Source organism: Dendrobates tinctorius, unplaced genomic scaffold (genome assembly GCF_039654945.1).
Source record: "Dendrobates tinctorius isolate UK_male_01 unplaced genomic scaffold, ASM3965494v1 ptg000022l, whole genome shotgun sequence".
Taxonomy (NCBI): Eukaryota; Metazoa; Chordata; class Amphibia; order Anura; family Dendrobatidae; genus Dendrobates; species Dendrobates tinctorius.
Genome location: NW_027361690.1, coordinates 28051627 through 28077004, shown reverse-complemented (window position 1 = coordinate 28077004; position 25378 = coordinate 28051627). Strand labels below are relative to the sequence as shown.

Here is a 25378-nt window from a genome sequence, read left to right as displayed (position 1 = left end):
TCATTACAACCTCAGATCTTCACAGGCGCCTTATTGCACAGGCATAGAGGACACGTAGTCAGTAATTCATTTCTGACTTCCTCCTTTCAGACGTAATGGTGCCTAAAAACTGCATCTTCGACTCTGAAGAACACATCATTGATGTGGTAGATGAACAGCCCATTTATTTCAATATGAGCTATGTATTGCTAAATTGCTGGTTTCTCTAAGGGTAAGTTCCAGTTACAAATTGCCTTGTGATCAAAACCTATTTTTAAGAAACTGTTCTAATTAACTTTTGTTCAAACCAGGTAATACCGCTATATACCACTACAGTTCAATTAAGTTGTGCCTGGTACCATTATTCACAGTTGGTGTTAAAATGAGGTAACCTTTACTTTGACTACATAAATATTTATTTTACTCATATAGTGCCATTAATTCCACAGTGCTTTACAGACATTATTGGCACTGTCCCCGATGGGGCTCACAATCTAAATTCCCTATCAGTATGTCTATGGAATGTGGGAGAAAACCGGAGTACCTGGAGGAAACCCACGCAAACACTGGGAGAACCTCCAAACTCCTTGCAGATGTTGTCCTTGGTGGGATTTTAACTCAGGAACCCAGCAACCACTGAGCCACCATGTCGTACCATAAATATGGTGGTGTTTCACCACCTGACACCAGTTGCAACTGTTTGTCACACAACAGTCAGAGGGTAGCTTTCAATTGTAAGGGTTCTCTAATTGGCAAGCTTGGAGTTAGATTAGCAAGTGGTTTCTTACAATATTTTGGCTAACTCCTGCTAGTAAAAATCTGCCTTTAAGAGCGTTTTTTTAAATAATTGGCTGTTTTAAAAAATACTTGGAGTTTGAGTATGGCACCATAATAGGATGCCACTATTGTAACTAGTCGGTTCATTAATGGGGTTGTCCACTCTTTGGACAACCCCCGTCTCAATCTTCTCAATCTCTGTTTCCACCAGTGAAAGAACATCACTTTTACTAGCCTCTGGTGTCTGCACATAGTCATGCGCTCCTTGTATCCAATCGGCGCCTGCTTCTCTCTTCTTTCTTATAGACATAATTGACATTTGGAGCTAGTGAGCGAGCAGCTGCAGCCCTGTGTAATGTCACATAAGCCCCAGGAGAGCTAGATAGCCTGAATACATATGGGGATTGCCTGTTTGTTAGGAAATCCCCACATGTATTCAGGCTAACAAACAGGCAATCCCCACATGTATTCAAGCTGGCTAGCAGCCCCAAATCGTGCTGCTACAGCGACAGAAACTAAATCTCCGAGCACATCCAAATACTCTGGAGATCACCAGAGCATGGTCGTAAAATCTCGAGTAACAGGTATACTCGCTCATCTCTAATTTTGACGACCTTTTGGTCACCAGGCTACAGCAATCCCCTTAAACCTAAGGGACTTGTGTTGCACCCATAAATAATTATTTTTGTGTAAAACAAAAAAGTACACATTTTGGTATCTGTGTCTGGAAAGACCCGACCTATAAAACTATCACACTAGTAAACCCCTTCAGTGAACATTGTAATAAAAATAAGTAAAAACTTAGGCAGAAAAACAATGCTTTTTCATCATACAGCTGACCAAAAATGTAATACGCGATCAAAAAGACAAATGTAAATAAAAATGGGAACCTTTAAAAAAGTCATCTTGTTCTCCAAAAAGCAAGCTACCATACAGCTCCATCATCAGAAAAACAAGTTATAGTTCTCAGAATAAAGCAAGCTAAAAGTAATTATTTTTTTCTATAAAAGCTTGTGTAAAAGCACCAAAACCTTAAAAAGTGATACATGTGGTATTGCTGTAATCATGCTGACCCAAAGAGTAAGGCTACGTTATCACTTTTCCAACATGCAGATCGGCATAAAAAAAGCAAAAAAAATTCCTGAATTTTTGGTTTTTGCTCATTCTGCCTCCCAAAAATCAGAATAGAAAGCAATCAAAAAAGTTATGTAACTGAAAATGATACCAATAAAAATGTCAACTTGTCCCACAAAAAATATACCCTTACATGACTGTCAGCAGAAATATGGCAAAATTATAGTTCTCAAATATGGCAATGCAAAATCTTGTTTTTGCAAAAAAAACGCAGCTTTTGGTGTGTGACAGCAGCCAAACATAAAAAAAGCAATAAATCGGGTAACACTAATTGCACCAACCCGAAGAATAAAGTCATCTAGCTTATACCTCACAAGGAATGACATGAAAAATAAATCCAATTCTTCACCTGCTGTTGATTTGTTCATGCTGCCTCCCAAATATCTCAGGCTCAGCACACATTTATCCTGCGCTCTACACTGAGCGCTTACACTAGGTTTTCTGTGTAAATCTTCGTAATACTTGATTCAGACGGAACACCTAGCAGAAGATTCCCTATAATGAGGCAAATGGAAGGAGGGAAAGTGTACATTTTCTGTGGTAAAATTCGCCAGTGTCAGTCTTTGTAGGTGTTCATAAAAGCACAGTCCGCCAAAGTTTTGTGCACTTCTGAAAAGATTACCGCTGAATAGACACCAGACTGAGTACAGAGTAACTCTGCTGCCTCATTACATTGAATTAATCTCTCGGGAGTGTCATCTGAATCACGTCATTTGGCGATTTAGATGGAAGCCCCAATTTCAGTGCTCAGTGTAGCGCACAGGATAAATGTAATTTGAAAATGTTATTTCAAATGTTTCCAATAAAAGCTTCAACTCCATCTACAAAAGCAAGTCCATGCTCAGGTCAGTCATCTGTTAACCAAAATATATGGGGCTTCCACGTTACTGGTAGCACTGTCTGTAGAAATCACTATCGCTCCTTGCCCCCCAAAAAAGATTTGGAAAATTGTCCTCCCAAATCCAAAATGCCCCCTCCCTTCTAAGCCCCATAGTGTGCCTAAACTACATTTAGCATCCACATTTTAGCATTTCTGTAGCTGTGAGAGCCTGCCTAACTTATGGGTGCAGAAACATGGGCTGGGCAGAACATACTGATCACTACAATAGCAGATTCGCAATTTTCATTCGGCAACATACACTGCTGCTTGTTTCTGAAAAACACCCATGGAATCAAATTATCACTATACCTACACCTGTAGATAAATTCCCAAAGGGGTTTAATTTCTAAAATAGGGTTATTTGAGAGGGGATTCTGCTCTTCTAACACTTAGGGGTTTTGTATACGGAGTTTGCAAACTATTCTAGGAAAATTTGTACTTCAGGAGGCAAATGGTGTGCTATCCCTCCCGAGTCTCTCTGTGTGGCTAATCAGTACCGTACAACCACATACGGGGCATTTCTACGTTCCGCAGAAATTGTGACAAATTTTTGAGCCACTTTTACCCATTTACTCATGTGAAAATGTAAAATCTGGGGCTAAAGCAAACTTTGTGGTAAAAATGTAATTACTTTTTTCTTCACTGTTGAATGGTATAAAATTCGGTGACACAGGTGTTATCAATATGATCACTGCACCACTAGATGAACTCATTGAGAGGCAGTTTGTAAAATGTGGTCACTTATGGGGGGTTTCTGCTGCTCTGGCACCTCACATACTTTACCAATATGACATGGCACCCTCAAATCGTTAGAGCAAAATCTGAACAATATGGCACTTCTACCTTTCTGAGCTTTGCACTATGCCTCAAAAGTAGTATTGCACAAAAAGATTGTTGGGTCTATTTTCACCTGCTATCCTTGTGAAAATGAAAAAAATTGGCGCTAAAACTTTTTTGTGGGAAAAATATATATATTTTTGATTTTCATTGTTCAAAGATGTAAAATTCTGTGAAGCACCTGTAGGTTCAAGGTGCTCACCACACATATTCCTTGAGGGGTCTAGTTTCCGAACTGGGGTCAATTGTGGGGGTTTCCACTGTTTAGCTACGTCAGGGGCTCTCCGAACGCGACATGGCGGCCGGTTTTGATTCCAGCCATTTTCCATTCAAAAAGTCAAATGTTGTGCTTCTTTGCTGAGCCCTGGCATATGTTCAAACAGTAGTTTTCCATCGACATATGGGGTAGCTGCGTACTCGGAAGAAATTGCACAACAAATTTTGGTGATCCAATTTATCCTGTTACTCTTGTAAAAAAAATAACAAATTTGGGGATAAAATAACATTTTTGTGAAGAAAAAAAATAATAGTGAAATGTTCCTTTTTTTCCTCCACATTATATTAATTCCTGTGAAGCACCTGAAGGGTTTAATGAACTTCTTTGATGTGGTTTGAGTAGAGTTGAGCGAATTTGTTCGGATTCGGTTCCAAATACGATCGGCAGCGAATATTATTTTAGCAAAATTCGTCGAACACAGCCGAACATTAGAGTCAATGGGAGAAGAAATTACCAAATATATTTGGATCTGAACATCAAACATGCATTTGGTACGAATAGGGTACCGATATGGCATGGATACGGCAAATTCAGGTTCGGTGACTGAATCCAAGCAAATTCGCTCAACTCTAGTTTAGAGCAGTTTGAGAGGTGTAGTTTTTAGAATGGTGTTACATTTGGGTATTTTATCATATAGGCCTGCAAAGTCACTTCAAATGTGATGTGGTCACTAAAAAAAAAAAAAAAAAGATTTTGTTGGGAAAATAAGAAATTGCTGATCAGTTTTTAACCCTTTTAAATTCATAACAAGAAAATATTTTTAAAAAAGTAATGCAGATGTAGCATAGACATGTGGTAAATTTTATTTATTAACTATTTTGTGTGACACAACTCTCTGGTTTAAGGTCATAAAAATTAAAAGTGTGAAAACTGCAACATTTTTGCCAAATTTCCTATATTCCCACAAATAAACCCAAGACATATAGAACCAATTATGCCACTATCATGAAGTACAATATGTTACAAATAAAACTACCTCAGAATCAATGGGATCCGTTGAAGCATTCCAGATTTATTACCACATAAAGTGACACTGGTCTTAGTTGTAAAATTTGGCCTGGTCATGAAGTTGAAAACCGGCTTGGCAGAGAAGGGGTTAAACTAGAATGTGGCATTAGCAATGGATGTGGTAGTTTGACAGAAAAATAAAAACTTACCATGGCAAAAAATGTGGGAGCTGCTAGGGTGTAGAGGGTGTAATGGAATATGTGACATCACTTGTTTCAGTCACAGTGGAATGATGTAACCTCTAACATTGACACCATCAGCTTGTATATGTGTTCTATTCAGATTACTGGCCCTGCTATAACACTTAATGTTGTGCATAAAAGAATTTCTATTATACTTTTCTGTTCTGTCCCTTAGTTCTCTAGATGGAGATGGAAGACCCCATTCTAATGCCAAGGTGTCTTTCTGGCTCTTTAAGTTGTTTGTCATGCATCTGGGTTCTAACTCTTGAGCCTGTGCTTTGTGGTCGGGTTCTCTATCGGCCGAGCCACAGCAGATACACATTTTCTCCTGTTGTTTAGTTTCTGTTACCCTTAAAAGACTGAAGCAAGGATAACAGGTGTTTTAATTTACTATTTTTAATTTACTATCTTCCGGGAAGAAAATGGCGGGCACATGCACAGTGCGCCCACCGAGATCTGCCGGCAGATTCCATTCATTCATTCATTCATTCATTCAATGTACATTTTGATCACTGTGATAAACCCTATCACAGTGATCAAAATAAAAAAATAGTATATGACCCCCCCCCCCCCGTTATCACCCCCTTAGTTAGGGAAATATAATGAAATAAAGAAAATATATTTATTTTCATTTTTCCTTTAGGGTTAGGATTAGGGTTAGGGGTGTGTTGGGGTTAGGGTTGGAGCTAGAATTGAGGGGTTTCCACTATTTAGGCACATCAGGATGTCTCCAAACGCAACATGGTGCCACCATTGATTCCAGCCAATTTTGCATTGGTTAACCCCAACATATGGGGCATCAGCGTACTCAGGGCAAATTGCACACCAACTTTAGGGGTCTAATTTCTCCTGTTGCCCTTGGGAAAATAAAAAAAAATTGGGGGGCTAAAAAATCACTTTTGTGGAAAAAAAATGATTTTTTATTTTCACGGCTCTGTGTTGTAAACATCTGTGAAGCACTTGGTGGTTCAAAGTACTCACCACACATCTAGATAAGCTCCTTGGAGGGTCTAATTTCCAAAATGGGGTCACTTGTGGGAGGTTTCTACTGTTTAGGCACATCAGGGGCTCTGCAAAAGCAACATGACGCCCGCAGAACATTCCATCAAAGTCTTCACTCCAAAATGGTGCTCCTTCCCTTCGGAGCTCTCCCATGTCCCCAAACAGTGGTTTCCCCCCACATATGGAGTATCAGCGTACTTAGGACAAATTGCACAACAACTTTTGTGGTCCAATTTCTCCTGTTACCCTTGTAAAAATAAAAAATAGCGGGCTAAAAAATCATTTTTGAGGAACAAAAATGATTTTTTATTTTCACTGCTGTGTTATAAACTTCTATGAAGCACTTGGAGGTTCAAAGTGTTCACCACACATCTAGATAAGTTTCTTAAGGGGTCTAGTTTCCAAAATGGTGTCACTTGTAGTTTTTACTGTTAAAGCACATCAGGGGCTCTCCAAACGCAACATGGCGTCCGATCTCAATTCCAGGCAATTCTGCATTGAAAAAGTCAAATGGCGCTCCTTCCGTTCCAAGCCCTGCCATGCACCCAAACAGTGGTTTACCCCCACATATGGGATATCTGCGTATTCAGGAGAAATTGCACAACAAATTTTGTGGTTTATTTTCACTTTTTACACTTGTAAAAATAATAAAAATTGGTTCTGAATTAAAATGTTTATAAAAAAAGTTAAATCTTTGTTTTTTCCTTCCACATTGCTTCAGTTCCTGTGAAGTATGTAAAAGGTTAATAAACTTCTTGAATGTTGTTTTGAGCACCTTGAGGGGTTCAGTTGTTAGAATGGTGTCACTTTTGGGTATTTCCTGTCATATTGACCTCTCAGAGTGACTTCAAATGTGATGTGGTCCCTAAAAAAAAAAACGGTTTTGTAAATTTTGTTGTAAAAATGAGAAATCGCTGGTCAACTTTTTAACCTTTTATAACTTCCTACCAAAATTTTTTTTTTTTTAATTCCAAAATTGTGCTGATATAAAGCAGACATGTGTGAAATGTTATTTATTAAGTATTTTTTGTGACATATCTCTCTGATGTAAGGGCATAAAAATTTGAAAATTGCAAAATTTAAAAATTTTCGCCATATTTCCGTTTTTTCATAAATAAACGCAAGTCATATCGAAGAAATTTTACCACTAACATGAAGTAAAATATGTCACAAAAAATAGTCTCTGAATCAGCGAGATCCGTTAAAGCGTTCCAAAGTTATAACCTCATGAAGTGACAGTGATCAGAAATGTATAAATTGCCATGGTCATTAAGCTGCAAATTGGCTCCGTCACTAAGTGGTTAAGAATCCTTGGAGTCAAAATCTACTTGTTCTGCACTATAGCAGATGATGTCCCAACTGTTTGTGTAGGAGGCTCAACAGTGCCTGAAACATGTGGAGGAGGCAATTCCTATGTGTGGACAATGGGAACTTTTTCATGTTGCAAGAGCACTAACCTAAGCAATGTACATCCTGGCATGCATTGACTAGGAGCTACGTGACTCCTTCAGCACATGAAACTGCATCACCTGTGCGTGAGGGAAATGCAAACTGACTAGTCAGATTATTATTATTTATTATAGCGCCATTTATTCCATGGCGCTTTACATGTGAGTAGGGGTATACATAATAAAAACAAGTACAGTAATCTTAAACGATACAAGTCACAACTGGTGCAGGAGGAGAGAGGCCCCTGCCCGCGAGGTCTCACAATCTACAAGGGATGGGTGAGGATACAGTAGGTGAGGGTAGAATTGTTCGTGCAGTTGTTTGGTCGATTGGTGCTTATTGCAGGTTTTAGGCTTGTTGGAAGAGGTCGGTCTTCAGGTTCTTTGAAGGTTTCCACGGTAGGCAAGAGTCTGATATGTTGGGGTAGAGAGTTCCAGAGTAGGGGTGATGCGCGAGAGAAATCTTGTATGCAGGTGTGGGAAGAGGAGATGAGATGAGCAAGGCTCAAGCTGCTCTACTTCTTCTCAAGATATTTTTGGTAATTTTTTCCACAGATGCAAGTAGTGTCTTGTTGTCATTAGCCCCATCATCCTCTTCATGTACTGCTTTCCATACTGTTCCTCCACTACCTCCTTTGCATTGTCTATTAGCCTTTTGCGTGCCTAAGAAACATGCACCTAGTCATCATCTTTTTCTGTGGAGGCTGATCTCCCACATGTCTAAATGCACCTCCTATTGTTACCAAATACCCTGGAATTTTTAATGATTTTCTGGAGGAAGTGAACTGGCATATTACCAGGATCCGCTGTATTCCTTGCTTAGTGAAACGTTTGAAGAGAAGATAGCAGTCCAAGGCAATGTCTGGCCAGATCATCACTTCTGGTCCCTGCAGATTCAACACTTTCCTATGTGTGCCAATACTACACAGCCAAAACACATAACCAAAGTATCAGTAGCACAGACAGTATATACTTGACATGATGTACCAGACATATTATCTGCTGCTGTGCCAATCTTATACAAATCAGTAAACCAAGCTGCATTGTCTAAACAACCAGGTTCAGTCTTGCCTGCATGGGGTCCTTTCTTCAGTCATACCTGTACTGTGTCCTTTCTCCAGCAGATACCTAGAGCATCAATCCCATAAACTTCTGGCTCAACAAAGTGGACCAGCAGCAAGACGTGGTCCAGTTTGCCATGGGTGTACTGTGTTGACCAGCCATCAGTGTACTGTCAGAGGAGATTTAGCTCAACCAAAGGCTCTGTCACACCCAAATGGACATGCTTATTCTCCCACAAGCGTGGAAAACCTTACATATGTCAAACTAAATCAGACATGGATCTGTGCTGACTTTTATTCACGTATGGTTGATGCCAAAATTACATCAGACATACCATCTGCCTGCCCGACTGTCTGTTTTGTCTTCTGCACAGTTCTGCTGATGGCCCACGCTGTGATGGGAATCGACTCCCTTTCCTTCATGTTCTATATACTGTAGCACTTCTGCTGCTATTGCTGGTCCTACACTGACAGACGTCTCTTTGCCTACCCTGTCCTGTTTTTATACCATGCTGCTTCTGCCTTTCTCATTGTGTTTTATAGCTATAGTGTACTGCTGCTTGTAAGTCAACAAACCTGAAACCGCTCTCAATATAGTAGTACATTTTTGTACAAAAATATGTTGACAAGCCATTGCTTCTTCACTTAGAAAACAGCTAGCCTGTTCCTGTTCCCTATAAATAAATTCTCCATGACTTGCTATGAAGCCATTGTAATTTTCTTCATTTTGACAGTAGCTAACCTGTTGCATATCCCAAAAAAGGATATATATTTTTTTTATGCTTCATTGAGAAGCCATTACACTTTCATCCTTTCAAAACTGCTAATCTGTTCCTGCTTCATAAATGAAAGGGCAGTTTTTGGAAGGTTTGTGAAAAGCTATCTCTTGCTTTTTTAGGGAAGAATAAAGCTCTTGATGCACCCCAATCAGAGATAATTTTTGAATTTCTACTGTGTGGAAAAAGCTTTAGCATCTTCATTTTGCAATGTCTTTTGTATCAACACCAGCAAGGCAGACATCTATCCCCAAAAAGGGATCATTTGAAGAGAGTTTCTACAATTTAAGGATCTTAAGTCTTATACTTCAGTGTGTTGTTAAATAGGCTGTTGGTTACTATTTTTTCTCTTAGCCAGACAGGTACAGGTCACATTGAAATTGAATAAGACTTTGTTTGCATTAAAGAGTTTAAAAGGAGTTCAATGCAGTCGAAGGAGACTTAAGTGTTATACAGATAATTTTTCCATGCAATTAGAGGCTTTGCACTATTGCAATTCTCTGCGACTTTATTCATCGCATATAAAATTTTGGGGAAAATTCGGCAAAGTTAGAATTTCAAATGATCTGCTTATGACTAGTTTTGTAATAATGAATAGAACAAGCAGGAGCCGCTAAATGGGACATCAGTTCAAAACAAAGCAATCCTTTAAAAACTTCAAAAAGTTTACCTCTTAGGGTGTGTGCACACGTTGCGGATTCTGCTGCGGATCCGTAACGGAATTGGCCCTGCGGATCCGCAGCAGATTCTGCTGCGTTGTACAGTACCATTTTAGTCTATGTAAATTGAAAAACGCGTGCCCACAGTGTGGAATTTTCCACGTGGATTTGCTGCGGATTTAAATCTGCAGCATGTCAATTCTTTGTGCGGATTCCGCAGCGGTTTGGCACCTGCTCCATGACAGGTGTCAAAACCGCAGGCTAATCCGCAATAAATCTGCAGATAGACAAATCTGCGAGGAAAATTCCGCAGCAGAATCCGCAACGTGTGCACACACCCTTAATATACTGTGTGCTATTTTGCAGTAACTTCCCGCAAATGAAAGAACCGGTATGTCCCGCAAGAGAATGATCACTATGTTAAGATGTGGTGATTGGGTGAAGATGGCTGCTGTCCCTGATAGCAGGCCATTTTGCCTCAATGCCCAGGGGGCGTCGCTGCCTTCCTACATTGGTGATCGCTGCAATTAGCTGGCCAATCGTAGTGTAGTGAAACCTCCACCAGGGGGAGCTGGTGAGGGAAGAGAGGTTATACACTAAGAGAAGCAACCCTGAGCAACAGCACAGGTGCCACAGGTAATGAGAGAGAATAGTCAGACGAACCGAGTCAGAAACTAACAGGAGCAGACGTACCAGAAGGAGCAGCAATACACATAGTCAAAATACCAAAGCCGAGAGTCAGAAAGCCAGAACATGAGCACGGGGTCCAAAACGTGAGACGAAATACGTGGTCGGGGTACAAGCCAGGGAGTCAGATGCCAGAGACGGAACGTAACAGCAGAGACGAATACCAAGAGACGGGGTCAGAAATCAGTCCGGGTCATACACGTGAATATCAGTCAAAGGCAGGAAGATCACCAGGGTACAAGGGTCAGTGGCGAGGCTGAGGAGATTAACCCCCGCATGACCAGTCCGGAGTGAAGACAGCAGAAGATAAACTCCGGACTGGACCATGACACGTAGCAGTAAAGCAGTGTGCGCGTGTGATCGCTCCAGGTGTCAGCTGATTCTGATAGCCAGCACTCGATGCAGGAACAGTGCCCACTTCACTCCCAAAACTTTAGCCCCCTAAGTGTTGCGATCGTAGCTTTTAGCAGGCGTGCAGTGGGAGGCAGCCCCTCTGCACTCAGTTGGCACCCCTGCGATGCCATAACAGCATACTAATCGTTGCTATGGTGACCTGATGTCAACAACATCCGGGTCACCAGACAACAATAAGCACATCACACCATGCGCAGAGTCAGTGCATCATTGACAGTTATAATCCATTGCAATGCTTGTGCATTGCAATGGATCATAACTGTGATCAGCCTGGTGAAAGTCCCATAGTGGGACAAAGTAAAAAAGTTGAAGTAAAATTTATTTATTTATTTATTTTTTAAAAAGGAAAAATATATAGAAAAAATCAGTAAATGATAAAAAAAAAATAGTACTACTAAAATTTCTATTTTTAGGGAAAAATAATAAACAAAGTACACGTTTTATATTGCCACTTCCGTGATGACCAACCCAATAAAACTGTCCCACTAGTTAACCCCTTCAGTTAATACAGTAAAATAAATTAACAGGGAAAAACCATGATTATTCATTATAGCACCAAACAAAAATTGGAATAAAATGAAATAAAAAAAATGTAAATATAAATTGTATCTCTGAAAACATCATCTTGTCCTGCAAAAAACAAGCTGCCATACACCTCCATCAGTAGACGAATAAAAAAGTTATAGCTCTCGGAATACAGTGATGCAAAAATACTTTTTTTTTTTTACTGTGTAAAAGCGCCAAAACCTAAAAAACTATATAAATGTGGTATTGCTGTAATCATACAGCCCCGAAGAATAAAGCTGCCTTATCACTTTTATCACATGTGGAAAGGCATAGAAAAAAACAACAAAAAATTCCTGAATTGCACATGACTCTCAAAATATGGAAAAACTATAGCTCTCAAAATATGGCTACGTGAAAACTAGTTTTTGCAATAAAAAGCATCTTTTAGTGTGTGACAGTAGGCAAACATAAATAAATCTGGTAATCGCACCAACTCGAAGAATAAAGTCACCTAATCACTTATACCACATGAGGAATGGAGTAAAAAATAAATAAAGTCAATTGTTCACCTGCTGCTGTTTTGTTCATTCTGCCTCCCAAAGATTGCATTAAGGCTCAGCACACATTTATCCTACACTGAACGCTTACACCGAGGTTTCCAATGTAATACTCTGAAATACATGATTCAGACAGAACCCTCAGTAGAAAATTCCCTATAAAGAGGCAGATGGAGGCACTGTATTATAAAATTATAGGCTCTTCATGTCTTTGTCAGTGAGCATACATAAAAAATCAGCAAGGGATCAAATACTTTTGTCTCCCACTGTATGCCCCCAATCCAGGTATTCATGACCCCCCTCATTCTCATCCTGGTATGCGTGGCCCCCTCATCTCTATCCTGGTATGCGTGGCCCCCCAATCCATATCCTTAAAAGGCCACTCAAAAATTTGAGGGATATTCACAAGGAGTAGACTGCTGCTGGTGTCGTTGCTTCAAGAGCCACCACACACACAGGTGTCCAGGACATGGGTATCACGCTGCTGAAATGCAGGTAGGTGTAGGCTCCACTAGATGGCAGTAGAGTGGAGGCAGGACTGTACCTAAACAGTGTTGGCCTGCAGCGCAGCATTGAGGCTACCACAGGTGGCAGCAGAATAATCAAGCAGGCAGAGTCGAGCAACAAACTGTAGGGCGGTACCAAACGGAATCAACAAACTCAGAAGCTAGCTGAGAAGGTAAATAATGGTCAGGAGCGGATAAGCCAAAAGACAAATTACAGAAATAGGTCAGGATACAAGCTAAGTCAAAACCAGGGAGTCAGCACACTAAAGGGAAACACTGAGTCAGGACAGGAATAGGGGAAAACAGAGACATGGGTTCAGACAGCAAACGCAGTGGGACAAATCAGAGCAATCAGAGTCAGCTACAGCAGCACTAGGCAAAAAGTATAACTGACATCGCCTGCAGGAAGCAGCGGTGATAAATAGCCAACCTGAACCCAGACTGAGGCAGGAAAAGGTTAACTCTTGACATGACCAGACCAGGAAAAAGGGAAAACAGGACTCAAAACCCGGTCTGGATCATGACAATGGGCTACAAGTGTCGCATTCCTTGTGTCAATCCAATCATGACCAATAGAAAATGCCAGAAGGGTCTTACCTGGGCTAAGAAGAAATAGAACTGGACTGTTGCTCAGTGGTCTAAGGTGGTGTTTTCAGATTAAAGTAAATATTGCATTTCATTTGGAAATCAAGGTCCCAGAGTCTGGAGGAAGAGTGGAGACGCATGCAATCAATGCCACTTATGTTGTAGTGTGAAGTTTACACAATCGGTGATGATTTGGGGAGCCATGTCATCTGCTGGTGTAGGTTCACTGTGTTTTATCAAGACCAAAGCCATTGCAGCCGTCTACCAGGAAATTTTAGAGCACTTCATGCTTCCCTTTTGCTGTCAAGCTTTTTGCCCATGGAAATATCATTCTGCAGCAGGACTTGGCACCTGTCCACACTGCCAAAAGTACCAATACCCTGGTTTAAAAACAACAGTAAGACAGTGATCACACATGCGAGAAACACTGCCGAGTCTCGCATGTTAATACCCAGCTCTGCCGCCGGCACTTGGATCGGAGCGTGCGGCCGCATAGCAATACATGCAGCTGCACGCTCCACTCCCGAGTGCAGGCGGCAGTGCAGGGTATTAACATGCGAGATTTGTCAGTTTTTCTCGCATGTGTGATCCCGGCCTAATACTGTGCTTGATGGACAGCAAACTCGCCTGACGTTAACCCCATAGAGAATCTACAGTGGTGTGCAAATTAATTGGGACAAAGCATTTTTTTAAGTAAAATCGTAAGTTGGTTACCAGTCAGTGATTCAAACCAGTTTTAACTGCTTTGAACAGGTGTGAGTGCCTGTTCAAAGCAATTAAAGCTGGTTTGAATCCCTGACTGGTAACCAACTTCCGATTTTACGTAAAAAAAAAAAAAGAAAAAAATGCTTTGTCCCAATTAATTTGCACAGCACTGTATGAGGTATTGTTAAGAGGAAGATGTGACACCAGAACCAACAATGCAGATGAGCTCAAGGCTGCAATTAAAGCATCCTGGGCTTTCATAACACTTCAGCAGTGCCACAGGCTGATCGCCTCCATGCCACGTTGCATTGATGCAGTAACTGATGCAAAAGGAGCTGCGACCAACTATTGAGTGCATTTACTGAACATACATTCCAGTAGGCCAACATTTTGGATTTTCAAATCATTTTTCAAGCTGGTGTTATAAAGTATTCTAATTTACTGAGATAATGACTCTTGGACTTTCATTGGCAGTAAGTCATAATCATCAACATTAACAGAAGTAAGCACTTGAAATAGATCACTCTGTTTGTAAGGCTGGAGTCACACACAACGAAGAGAAATACGGACCGTATTTTACGGCCGTAATACGCATAAATGGTCCCTAAATAGTGCTCCGTATGTCATCCATTGTCAGGGTGTGGCCGCGTATTTCATATAAGCATCCGTATGTAATCCGTATGGCATCCGTAAACCGTTTCTTTCTCGCAGGCTTGCAAAACGGACATATAATGAAGCCCAATGACAGGTTTTCAAATCCAAAGGAAAGACTAGATCTAGACACATAGAATATATATATATATATATATATATATATATATATATATATATATATATATATATATACACACACGTCACTGAGACTCGCATATATTTATATTTCACAGAGTTCTTCATAGCAGAATAGCCGCTAATTCAATTGCTGGCTTCTGTCAAATCATTCTCCAACCAGACATGAAATGACACATGGTTTACATACAGTAAACCATTTCATTTCATGGTTTTTTTTTTATATGTCCCTGACTAATAATTAGATGAGGGTTTGTGTGCAAAATTTGGGAGGTGTAGGTGTTTATTTAAGGGGTTAATTCGTTGTAAAAAATGCGTGGGCTCCCGCTGTAATTTGTCAGCCAGAGAGGTAAAGCAGGTGAATGAGGGCAGATTTTAATAGCCATGAGAGGGACCATTGTTTTTGACCCCCCAGCTACAAAAATCTGCCCCCAGACCCCCCAGAAATGGCGCATCTATAAGATGCGCCAATTCTGGCACTTATCCTCTCTATTCCCATTGCCCTGTAGCGGTGGCAAATGGGTTAATATTCAAAGGGTTAATGTCACCATTCGATTATAAGGTGACATTAAGCAGATTAATAATGGAGAGGTGTCAATAAGTCACCGATCCATTATTAACCCTATACTAAGAAAGTGTTAAAAACCACACACAGACATTAATTAAAAGTCTTTTAATGAAATAAATACACCAAGTTTTTGACAAATTTTCATTAGTCTGGTAATCCAAAATAAAACCGTGACCTGCAACAAAAATAACATAAAAAATCACCAATATCCTTACCTCTCTGCCGTTCAGTCATGTCCCATGCTGCAATCCATCAGAAGGGGTTAAATAGTTTACAATGAGGACCGGTACTAATGCGACCAGCCTCACTGTAATCTACTACAAAATTAATTGATTCAGCTCTGCGCAGCCACAATGGCTGAATGTAGATGAACTAATTACCGTGGGAAAGTTTCTGACTTTTTTCCCACGGTAATTAGTTCATTCACAGATCAGCCGGGGACTCCCCGCAGCTTCAGTGACATCAGCGGGAGTCCTCGGCTGATCTGTGAATGAACTAATGACCGTGGGGAAAAAAAGTCAGAAACTTTCCCACGGTAATTAGTTCATCTACAGGCAGCCATTGAGGCTGCGCAGAGCTGAATCAATTCATTTTGTAGTAGATTACAGTGAGGCTGGTCACATTAGCACCGATCCTCATTGTAAACTATTTAACCCCTTCTGATGGATTGCAACGTGGGACATGACTGAATGGCGGAGAGGTAAGGATATTGGTGATTTTTTATGTTATTTTTGTTGCAGGTCATGGTTTTATTTTGGATTACCAGACTAATAAAAATTTGTCAAAAACTGTGTATTTATTTCATTAAAAGACTTTTTAATTAATGGCTGTGTGTGGTTTTTAACCCTTTCTTAGTATAGTGTTAATAATGGATCGGTGTCTTCTTGACACCTCTCCATTATTAATCGGCTTAATGTCACCTTGCAATCGAATGGTGACATTAACCCTTTGTTATATTAACCCATTCGCCACCGCTACAAGGCAATGGGAATAGAGAGGATAAGTGCCAGAATTGACACATCTTATAGATACGCCATTTCTGGGGTGTCTAGGGGCAGATTTTTGTAGCTGGGGGGGCAAAGCAATGGTCCCTCTCATGGCTATTAAAATCTGCCCTCACTCACCTGCTTTTACCTCTCTGGTTGACAAATTACAGCGGGAGCCCACGCATATTTTTTACAACGAATTAACCGCTTAAATTAACACCTACACCTCCCAAATTTTGCACACAAACCTTCATCTAAGTATTAGTCGGGGACATATAAAAAAAACATGAAATGGTTTACTGTATGTAAACCATGTGTAATTTCATGTCTGATTGGGGAATGATTTGACAGAAACCGGCAATTGAATTAGCGGCTATTCTGCTATGAAGAACTCTGTGAAATAAAAATGTGTGTGTGTATATATATAATATATATTATAATAAATAATGTGTGTATATACAGGGGTTGGACAAAATAATGGAAACGCCTAACGTTTTGGCATCATAATCTTCAAACATGTTATAAACATGCAAACCGTGCCATATGGTAATGTTTTGCAGTTGATTATTTGTTTTATGTGATGTGTGTATGTAAATTAACTGTTAGATTTGCAGAATTGTAAGAACATCGATGATAACCTGATACCAATGGCAGACCTCTCGGATTTTCAAAGAGGCCAAATTGTTGGTGCTCGTATGTAACAGAAAGTGCCCGTATGCTTGGCGTGTCAAGAGGTACTGTCTCCAAAAGTAATGACTGCGTTTGAAAGAGAAGGAAAAACATCCGCAGCAAAGCACAGATCCGGCCGAAAGTGGAAGTTTACTGAGAGAGACCGTCGGACTCTAAAGCGAATTGTGAGAGAGGATCGCAAGACCACGGCTCCGAAAATCACTGCTGCGCTCAATGAACACCTATAGAACCCAGTTTCCACAAAAACTGTTCGTCGGGAGCTGTACAAATCTGGATTCCACGGAAGAGCTGCAATTCGAAAACCGCTACTCTCAGTGACAAATGTTTCCAAAATTTAGAACCTCCACAATTGGTCCCTCGAGCAGTGGAAACGTGATATTCTCAGACGAATCCTCATTTACCTTCCGGCCTACGGCCGAGTGTACGATTGGAGACAGCCGAAAGAAGCATTCCATCCAGACTGCTTTCTCCCAACCGTAAAACATGGCGGAGGGTCTGTGATGATCTGGGGTGCTATTTCGTGGAGATCCGCTGGGCCAATGATATCACTTCATGGAAGAATTAATAGCCGCGATTATTTAGGCATTTTGGGCGACCAAGTGCATCCTATGGTTCAAGCACTGTTCCCGGAGGGGAACGCCATCTTTCAGGATGATAATGCACCAATTCCATACAGCTAAAATCATTAAAGCATGACACAAGAAACATTCTAATGAAGTTGAGCATCTCATCTGGCCCCCACAATCCCCAGACCTCAACATTATTGCGCATTTATGGTCGATTTTAGAGATTCAAGTTAGACGTCGATTTCCGCCGCCATCGTCGTTCAAAGAACTGGAGGGTGTTTTAACTGAAGAATGGGCTACAATTCCTTTGGAAACAATTCACACCTTGTTTGAATCCATACCTTGGAGAATTGAGGCTGTAATCGCCGCAAAAGGTGGACCTACACCATATTAATATAACTTTTGTTGATGTTTCCAGGTGTTTCCATTATTTTGACCAACCCCTGTATATATACAGTTGTGACCAAAAGTATTGACACCCCTGCAATTCTGTCAGATAATACTCAGTTTCTTCCTGAAAATGATTGCAAACACAAATTCTTTGGTAATATTATCTTCATTTAATTTGTCTTCAATGAAAAAACACAAAAGAGAATGAACCAAAAAGCAAAACATTGATCATTTCACACACAACTCCAAAAATGGGCAAAACAAAAGTATTGGCACCCTCAGCCAATACCACCTGGTTGCACCACCTTTAACCAAAATAACTGCGACCAACCACTTTCGGTAACCATCAATGAGTTTCTTACAATGCTCTGCTGGAATTTTAGACCATTCTTTTTGGCAAACTGCTCCAGGTCCCTGATATTTGAAGGGTGCCTTCTCCAAACTGCCATTTTTAGATCTCTCCACAGGTGTTCTATGGGATTCAGGTCTGGACTCATTCCTGGCCACCTTAGAAGTCTCCAGTGCTTTCTCACAAACCATTTTCTAGTGCTTTTTGAAGTGTGTTTTGGGTCATTGTCCTGCTGGAAGACCCATGACCTCTGAGGGAGACCCAGCTTTCTCACACTGGGCCCTACATTATGCTGCAAAATTTGTTGGTAGTCTTCAGACTTCATAATGCCATGCACACGGTCAAGCAGTCCAGTGCCAGAGGCAGCAAAGCAACCCCAAAACATCAGGGAACCTCCGCCATGTTTGACTGTAGGGACCGTGTTCTTTTATTTGAATGCCTCTTTTTTTCTCTTGTAAACTCTATGTTGATGCCTTTGCCCAAAAAGCTCTACTTTTGTCTCATCTGACCAGAGAACATTCTTCCAAATCGTTTTAGGCTTTTTCTTCGGGGTAAGAAGTGGGGTCTTCCTGGGTCTCTTACCATACAGTCCCTTTTCATTCAGACGCCGACGAATAGTACGGGTTGACACTGTTGTAGCCTCGGACTGCAGGGCAGCTTGAACTTGTTTGGATGTTAGTCGAGGTTCTTTATCCAACATCTGCACAATCTTGCGTTGAAATCTCTTGTCAATTTTTCTTTTCCGTCCACATCAAGGGAGGTTAGCCACAGAGCCATGGGCTTTAAACTTCTTGACACTGCGCACGGTAGACACAGGAACATTCAGGTCTTTGGAGATGGACTTGTAGCCTTGAGATTGCTCATGCTTCCTCACAATTTGGTTTCTCAAGTCCTCAGACAGTTCTTTGGTCTTCTTTCTTTTCTCCATGCTCAATGTGGTACACACAGGGACACAGGACAGAGGTTGAGTCAACTTTAATCCTTGTCAACTGGCTGCAAGTGTGATTTAGTTATTGCCAACACCTGTTAGGTGCCACAGGTAAGTTACAGGTGCTGTTAATTACACAAATCAGAGAAGCATCACATGATTTTTCAAACAGTGCCAATACTTTTGTCCACCCTCTTTGTTATGTTTGGTGTGGAATTATATCCAATTTGGCTTTAGGACAATTCTTTTTGTGTTTTTTCATTTAAGACAAATTAAATGAAGATAATAATACCAAAGAATTTGTATTTGCAATCATTTTCAGGAAGAAACTGAGTATTATTTGACAGAATTGCAGGAGTGTCAATACTTTTAATAATAATAATAATCTTTATTTATATAGCGCCAACATATTCCGCAGTGCTTTACAGTTTAACAGTTTCAAAACACAAGTCATAAGTAACAAAGCTAACAATACAATAATTAAAGCAAAATAAGACGAAATAAGACGACCCTGCTCGTGAGAGCTTACAATCTACAATGAGGTGAGGGAGATACAGAGTACAGGTGTGTATTTACAATGGTGTATTTACAATGAAGGTCCAGCCATCTTGCGGGAGTGAAGGATGGATGGAGATAGTGAATGGGCTACACACGCACACTTACACAGAGAATGACTTTGATTAGTGAATGTGATAGGCCGCTCTGAACAGGTGTGTTTTGAGGGAGCGCCTAAAACTATGCAAATTGTGGATAGTCCTGATTTCTTGGGGTAGAGCATTCCAGAGGATAGGAGCAGCACGGGAGAAGTCTTGGAGTCGGGAGTGGGAGGTACGGATTAGTGCAGAGGTTAGTCGAAAGTCGTTTGCAGAGCGCAGAGATCGGCTAGGCCGATGGACAGAAATGAGAGAAGAGATGTAAGGGGGTGCCGCACTGTGGAGAGCTTTGTGGGTGAGAACAATTACTTTGAATTGGATCCTATAATGAATGGGCAGCCAATGTAAGGACTGGCAAAGAGCGGACGCGTCCGAGTACCGATTACCCAGATGGACGATCCTGGCCGCTGCATTAAGTATGGACTGGAGAGGGGATAGTCGAGTGACGGGGAGGCCAATTAATAGAGCGTTGCAGTAATCCAGGCGAGAGTGGATCAATGCAACAGTGAGGGTTTTTGTTGTTTCCATAGTGAGAAAAGGGCGGATTCTAGAGATGTTCTTTAGGTGTAAGCGGCAAGAGCGGGCAAGGGATTGTATATGGGATGTGAAGGAGAGATTGGAGTCAAACATAACACCCAGACAGCGCGCCTGCTGCCGGGGTGTTATTGTGGTACTGTGGTTACTTTTGGCTACAACTGTATGTATGTATTCTTTGTGTCTAGATCTATTCTCTCATTTCTTTATTAAACCTGTCAGTGTGATTTTACTGTATAGTGCACTGAATTGCCGGCTTTTCTAAAAGACACCGGGTGCGTATTTCTCACAAGTCACACGTGTGGTCCGTGTGTAATGCGTATTTTTAGCGCACCCATAGACTTGCATTGGCGTACTACGGCCATAGTACGCTGACAATCGCAACATGCTGCGATTGGCACGGACCGTAAAATATACGCAAGAAAAATACGGCTGATGGGAGCTGCTCCATAGAGAATTATTGGTCCGTGTACAATGTGTTTTTTAAACGCCTCTCACTCGTCCGTCTTCCTCTCTAGTGTGACGCCGGCCTAATTACTATATATGAGTTTTACTTTTTGTTTTGAAGAACTGAAATTAACTTTTTGATGATTTTCTCATTTTGTGAGAAGCACCTGAATATTTACCACTAACATAAAGTACAATGTATCACAAAAGCCACTCTCAGAATCACTGGGATCTGTTGAAGCTTTCTAGCATTATTACCACATAAAGGGACACTGGTCAGAATTGTAAAATTTGTGTCATGCATCAGGGTTTGAACCTTTGAGCCTGTCTATTTCTCTGTCTACTGAGCCACAGCAGATACACCTTTTCTCTGTCTGTTTAGTTTATCCTTGCTTCAGTCTTTTCTACATACAACTGTTATTTTCATGTACTAATTTGTCTCCCATATCATCTTTCAGGTGCGACTTTACATACTTTCCCCATGCTGGTATTACCTGCTGATGATTGTCTCATTTGGATATCCAGCTACACTGCTGTAGTGTAAGCAAGTCAGTGAATGACCAGCTATGGTTTATCTCTTTGCTGTTTGTTCTTTTCCCTGCACATATCTTTTGTTTATTTTTTAGGAAGTAGGCGGCATATTTTCTAACAGTATGTAATTAATCCTTTATTTTGTAGTTCATGGATTTTTTTTTTTACTCACTCTAGGATATCTTTTTATTTCAGCACACTTTCTCTTCTGTAGGTAATTTACACTCTGCTCTTCCCGCTGGTTGTTTACGAGGTATGTGAAGTGCTTGATGGCCTTTCAGGCAGCATAGGTCCAAGTTGCCATTGTCTGGTATGTGGTTAGGACTCTCTCACCTCATACAGGAATCACTAGGGACTGCAGGGTCAGGATTTCTAGTTTGTACAGGAACAGGCTGGGTCAGTTGCAGTTTTTAGTGTTACCTATTTTCTGGAGTGAGTTGATACACTATATTAACAATTTGTCCATGTCAGAAAGGTGAAAACAGGCTTCGGCAGTGAAGGGTTAAATGCCTACAATAAATGCACACAACTTTCTTGAAAAAAGCAACAAAGACATGGCTTGTTAAAGGTCTACATACACACAGATAATATTCAGAATTCAGATTCCATCATGTTTAACAATGAGGAACAAAAGTTCAGTATATAGTAACAGTGAATCAGAATCTTACTCCATTTTATGAACAAGCTACAAAATGTTTAATCTCTGAAGGATCACAAGTGGCAGAGACTAAACCTGATGTTCTACTTTTAAGGTTTTCCAGGATTGAGTTGGAAATTGCTCTCTAAACCAGAGCTAATTGGACGTGGAGCATTGAATTTTGTTGTCTGGAAATTGTAGCATTAGTCAGAGTTCAACATTCTTCATTGTCGGGGTCAATAATACAAAATTGTCTGTAGTATATAAACTATCGCTGTTAGTTTCCACTACTTTTTAATTATGGGTAGATTGTAGTCTAGATCTGGAATTCTGCTGTATTAATTTCATGACTATTCTATGTGAATAATTTTGCTGACAAGAGGGATAAGGCCACATCATAAAGTATATTTTGGATCTGAATCAAGTGTAAAACAGTCACAATTCACATGAGTTCTGGATTACCAAATTTCAGAAATGTTCATTCTTATTATTGATGTCCTTTTACAAACACTTTATTTGCTGAGGAAGAGTCAAAAAGGTAAATTTTATCTCTATTTTCTTGTTTGCAAAGTTTCTATCTTTCACACTCTCAAAACTACTTTAAAAATTGGCAGTAAGTTGCATTTGCACTAATCACAATAGGACTTGAGCTCAAATTTGATCAAGACCAGTTTACGTGTACAAAATGGTTTTCTTCCCAGATTTTTTGCTGTATTAAAACTGGTTGCACTGTACGTCACTTCAAGTATATTGGTGCTTACTGTATCTTTCTGTATTGTTCATATAACCTGACATAAAATTGTGGAATGCCCAATCAATATGGAGTATGATGGGTCCCATACCTCCAGACAGAGACCTCGTGGATCTGTATTTGCCAATACAAGACTGTATGTGAATTTTTAAATGAACATACAGGTACACCAATACGCTTTGTGGCCATTATACAAAGACCTACATACACGATGCGTCAGTACACCTCAATTAATGAACTCTGCTATTGCTGTATATGTTAAAGCATAAAGTACCTATGTAACGTTTTTTGCTCAAAAAGTGTAAAAAGCCACCCAGCAACATCATGGGATACCTAAATATGGATGGTCACCAATGTCTTGCATCTCTATGTGCTAACCCAGGCCTGATCTGAACTGGGGAAGTGAGAGGATACCAGGCGTAGCTCTTAATTAAAAACTTGTGTGATAAAAATGGTTGGATAAGGGTGCTGAGCCCTGGAAGGGGTCACCCCAAAATATGTACTACAAAAAAAGCCTGCACAAAGCTAGTGTTAATGTCAGGTGCAGAAGTATGCGAGGTGGCCAATATACAAACACACATACTGTATACGCTGTGTCAGCATAATGTGATTAATGAGTAAATGAACTCCGCTATTGCAGTAAACATTGAAAACGTAATGTACTTAGTGGTTTTTAATTGTGTAACTGTACATTATTTTCATAATAGTGTATGGACCCTATTTTTTTTTCCCAGTATACATTGGGGGGTGTAGCCCCATCCAGGGCTCAGCACCCTTATCTACACCTCTTTCCCAAACAAGGTTTTAATTGTGAGCAATGGTTGGTTTCCTTTTACTTCCACAGTTACGATGAGGTCTGGTTTGGGACACAGAGGTAGAACACTAGTGATAGGGACCATCTATAATTGGGTACACCTTGATGTTTGGATGACTTTTGCACTTTTTCCTCCAAAAATGTCAACGTTTAATAAATGAAAGAACGCTGCTATTTCTGTATTCGCAGTGTGCCAAAGCATGGTGTATGTATAATTTTATTATAGCAATTACCAAAATGTTTGTGTTTTAAGTACTTTGATTTTTCATGGGAGATGAATAATGCTAATACAAATGCTAAAAAGTTAATTGGCTGAAGTGACAAATTGGGAATAAATATACTGCTGTCCGAAAAAAAACATGATTACCTATAGACATCAAGTGACAATCTATCCCAACCTCCTCCTTCTGGAAGGTGAAAATAGCATGTAAAAATGTATTTTAAAAGTGTCCAAAAATACAGATAATGGCCACCAGTCTGAAGAACATACTGATGGAAAACTCTTTTTTTCAATATTGATGAATGAAGGAGTGTTTTAAGGTATCTGCACCAGATCCCTGTGCCCCTGATATGCCGCCACCAGCATGCAGAATGTAGAGCAGGCTGCTGTTAACACGCTGTCCATCACAACTGTTTACTCTTGTACTGACAGTTTAACACATCTGGACTACATACAGCTTTTTGATCTGGACAAGCAGATGCTGTCCACCAGAATCGATGACAAATCCATGCTCAGGGTGAGGAGTTCAGACTGTAATATCGAGAGATGTTTGTATGTCACACAACACTATCCTTTGCATTGTGTCTTCCACTGTTTATTATGATGCATGGATGATGTTTGAATAAACCTGTATATAATGTAATGACTGAGGCATTGACTGATCGTCAACTAAAGGTGTCTTAGGTACCTGTGACTGCTGTGAGGTAGCGCTGTCATTTACTTAGGGGATTCTCGCTTGCAGCGAACAAAAAACAGTTCCGGCACAGGATTTTCCAACAAATTATACAGTCCTTGCGGTTTATTCACGCCTCATAAACCACAGCAGCAACAGAAAGTTCACTTAACAGCATTACCAGCATAGCGTCCATTATAATGCTTCTCTCTGGTTACCACTATCCAGTACGCAGGCTCTCTTAGCCTCACAACGGTCTCACCCAAGTCAGGGCTCCTCATGCGGCTTCAGCATTCCGCACATGTTCATTCCCTCCAGGGAACTCTCAGGCACACATCGCCATTGCTCACAGCCACTTCACACGTGCTGTCAGGCAGGAAGCTCCATGTCTGCAGGACCTTCCACACTGGACCAACCAGGTCCCAGCATTCCCCACATGTGACCTACCCTGGCCACATTATATGGTCTATAGCCACACCCACCGGATCACATGACTATGACCTCATCACAGGTCCTTTACACACTCACATAGTCTTTTACTACAGGCATTTTCAGACACACCCCTGGGTGGGTGTGTAGGTAACCGTCCCGCCCAACTCCCGAGTTACCTGGAGACTTCTCCCTTATATCTTGAAACAATACTTCAGCAATATCATTGCTGATCAACACATAACTAAGTCTCCATCTCAAAGCCACCCACTTTGAGATACATAACCATCCTTCAGGATTCTGGCCACTCATCCCTTCTCTTGGAACCTCCACACAGCGCCCCCTAGCGGACATAGTGGTTACTACACCACATACCTCGCCCCTCTGTTCTAACTTGTGGGGTTGAACACACAACATTACATCAGGCTCTCGAGACCGGGCA

General features: G+C 40.7%; 1 protein-coding gene across 13 annotated transcripts in view; it reads left to right on the top strand.

The window, feature by feature from the left end:
- Positions 1-25378, top strand: part of BNC1 (basonuclin zinc finger protein 1) — a 329666-nt gene that overhangs the window by 108633 nt on the left and 195655 nt on the right. For 4 of the 13 annotated variants that reach the window (XM_073568533.1, XM_073568532.1, XM_073568530.1 and 1 more), the window contains exon 2: positions 21340-21421. The exons of 6 other annotated variants lie outside the window; for them this stretch is intronic. In XM_073568533.1, coding sequence (XP_073424634.1) covers positions 21340-21421 — 82 coding nt within the window. Of the gene's footprint in view, positions 1-21339; positions 21430-25378 lie in introns of those variants that run through there. 3 more of the 13 variants (XM_073568539.1, XM_073568545.1, XM_073568551.1) reach the window with 3 other exon arrangements.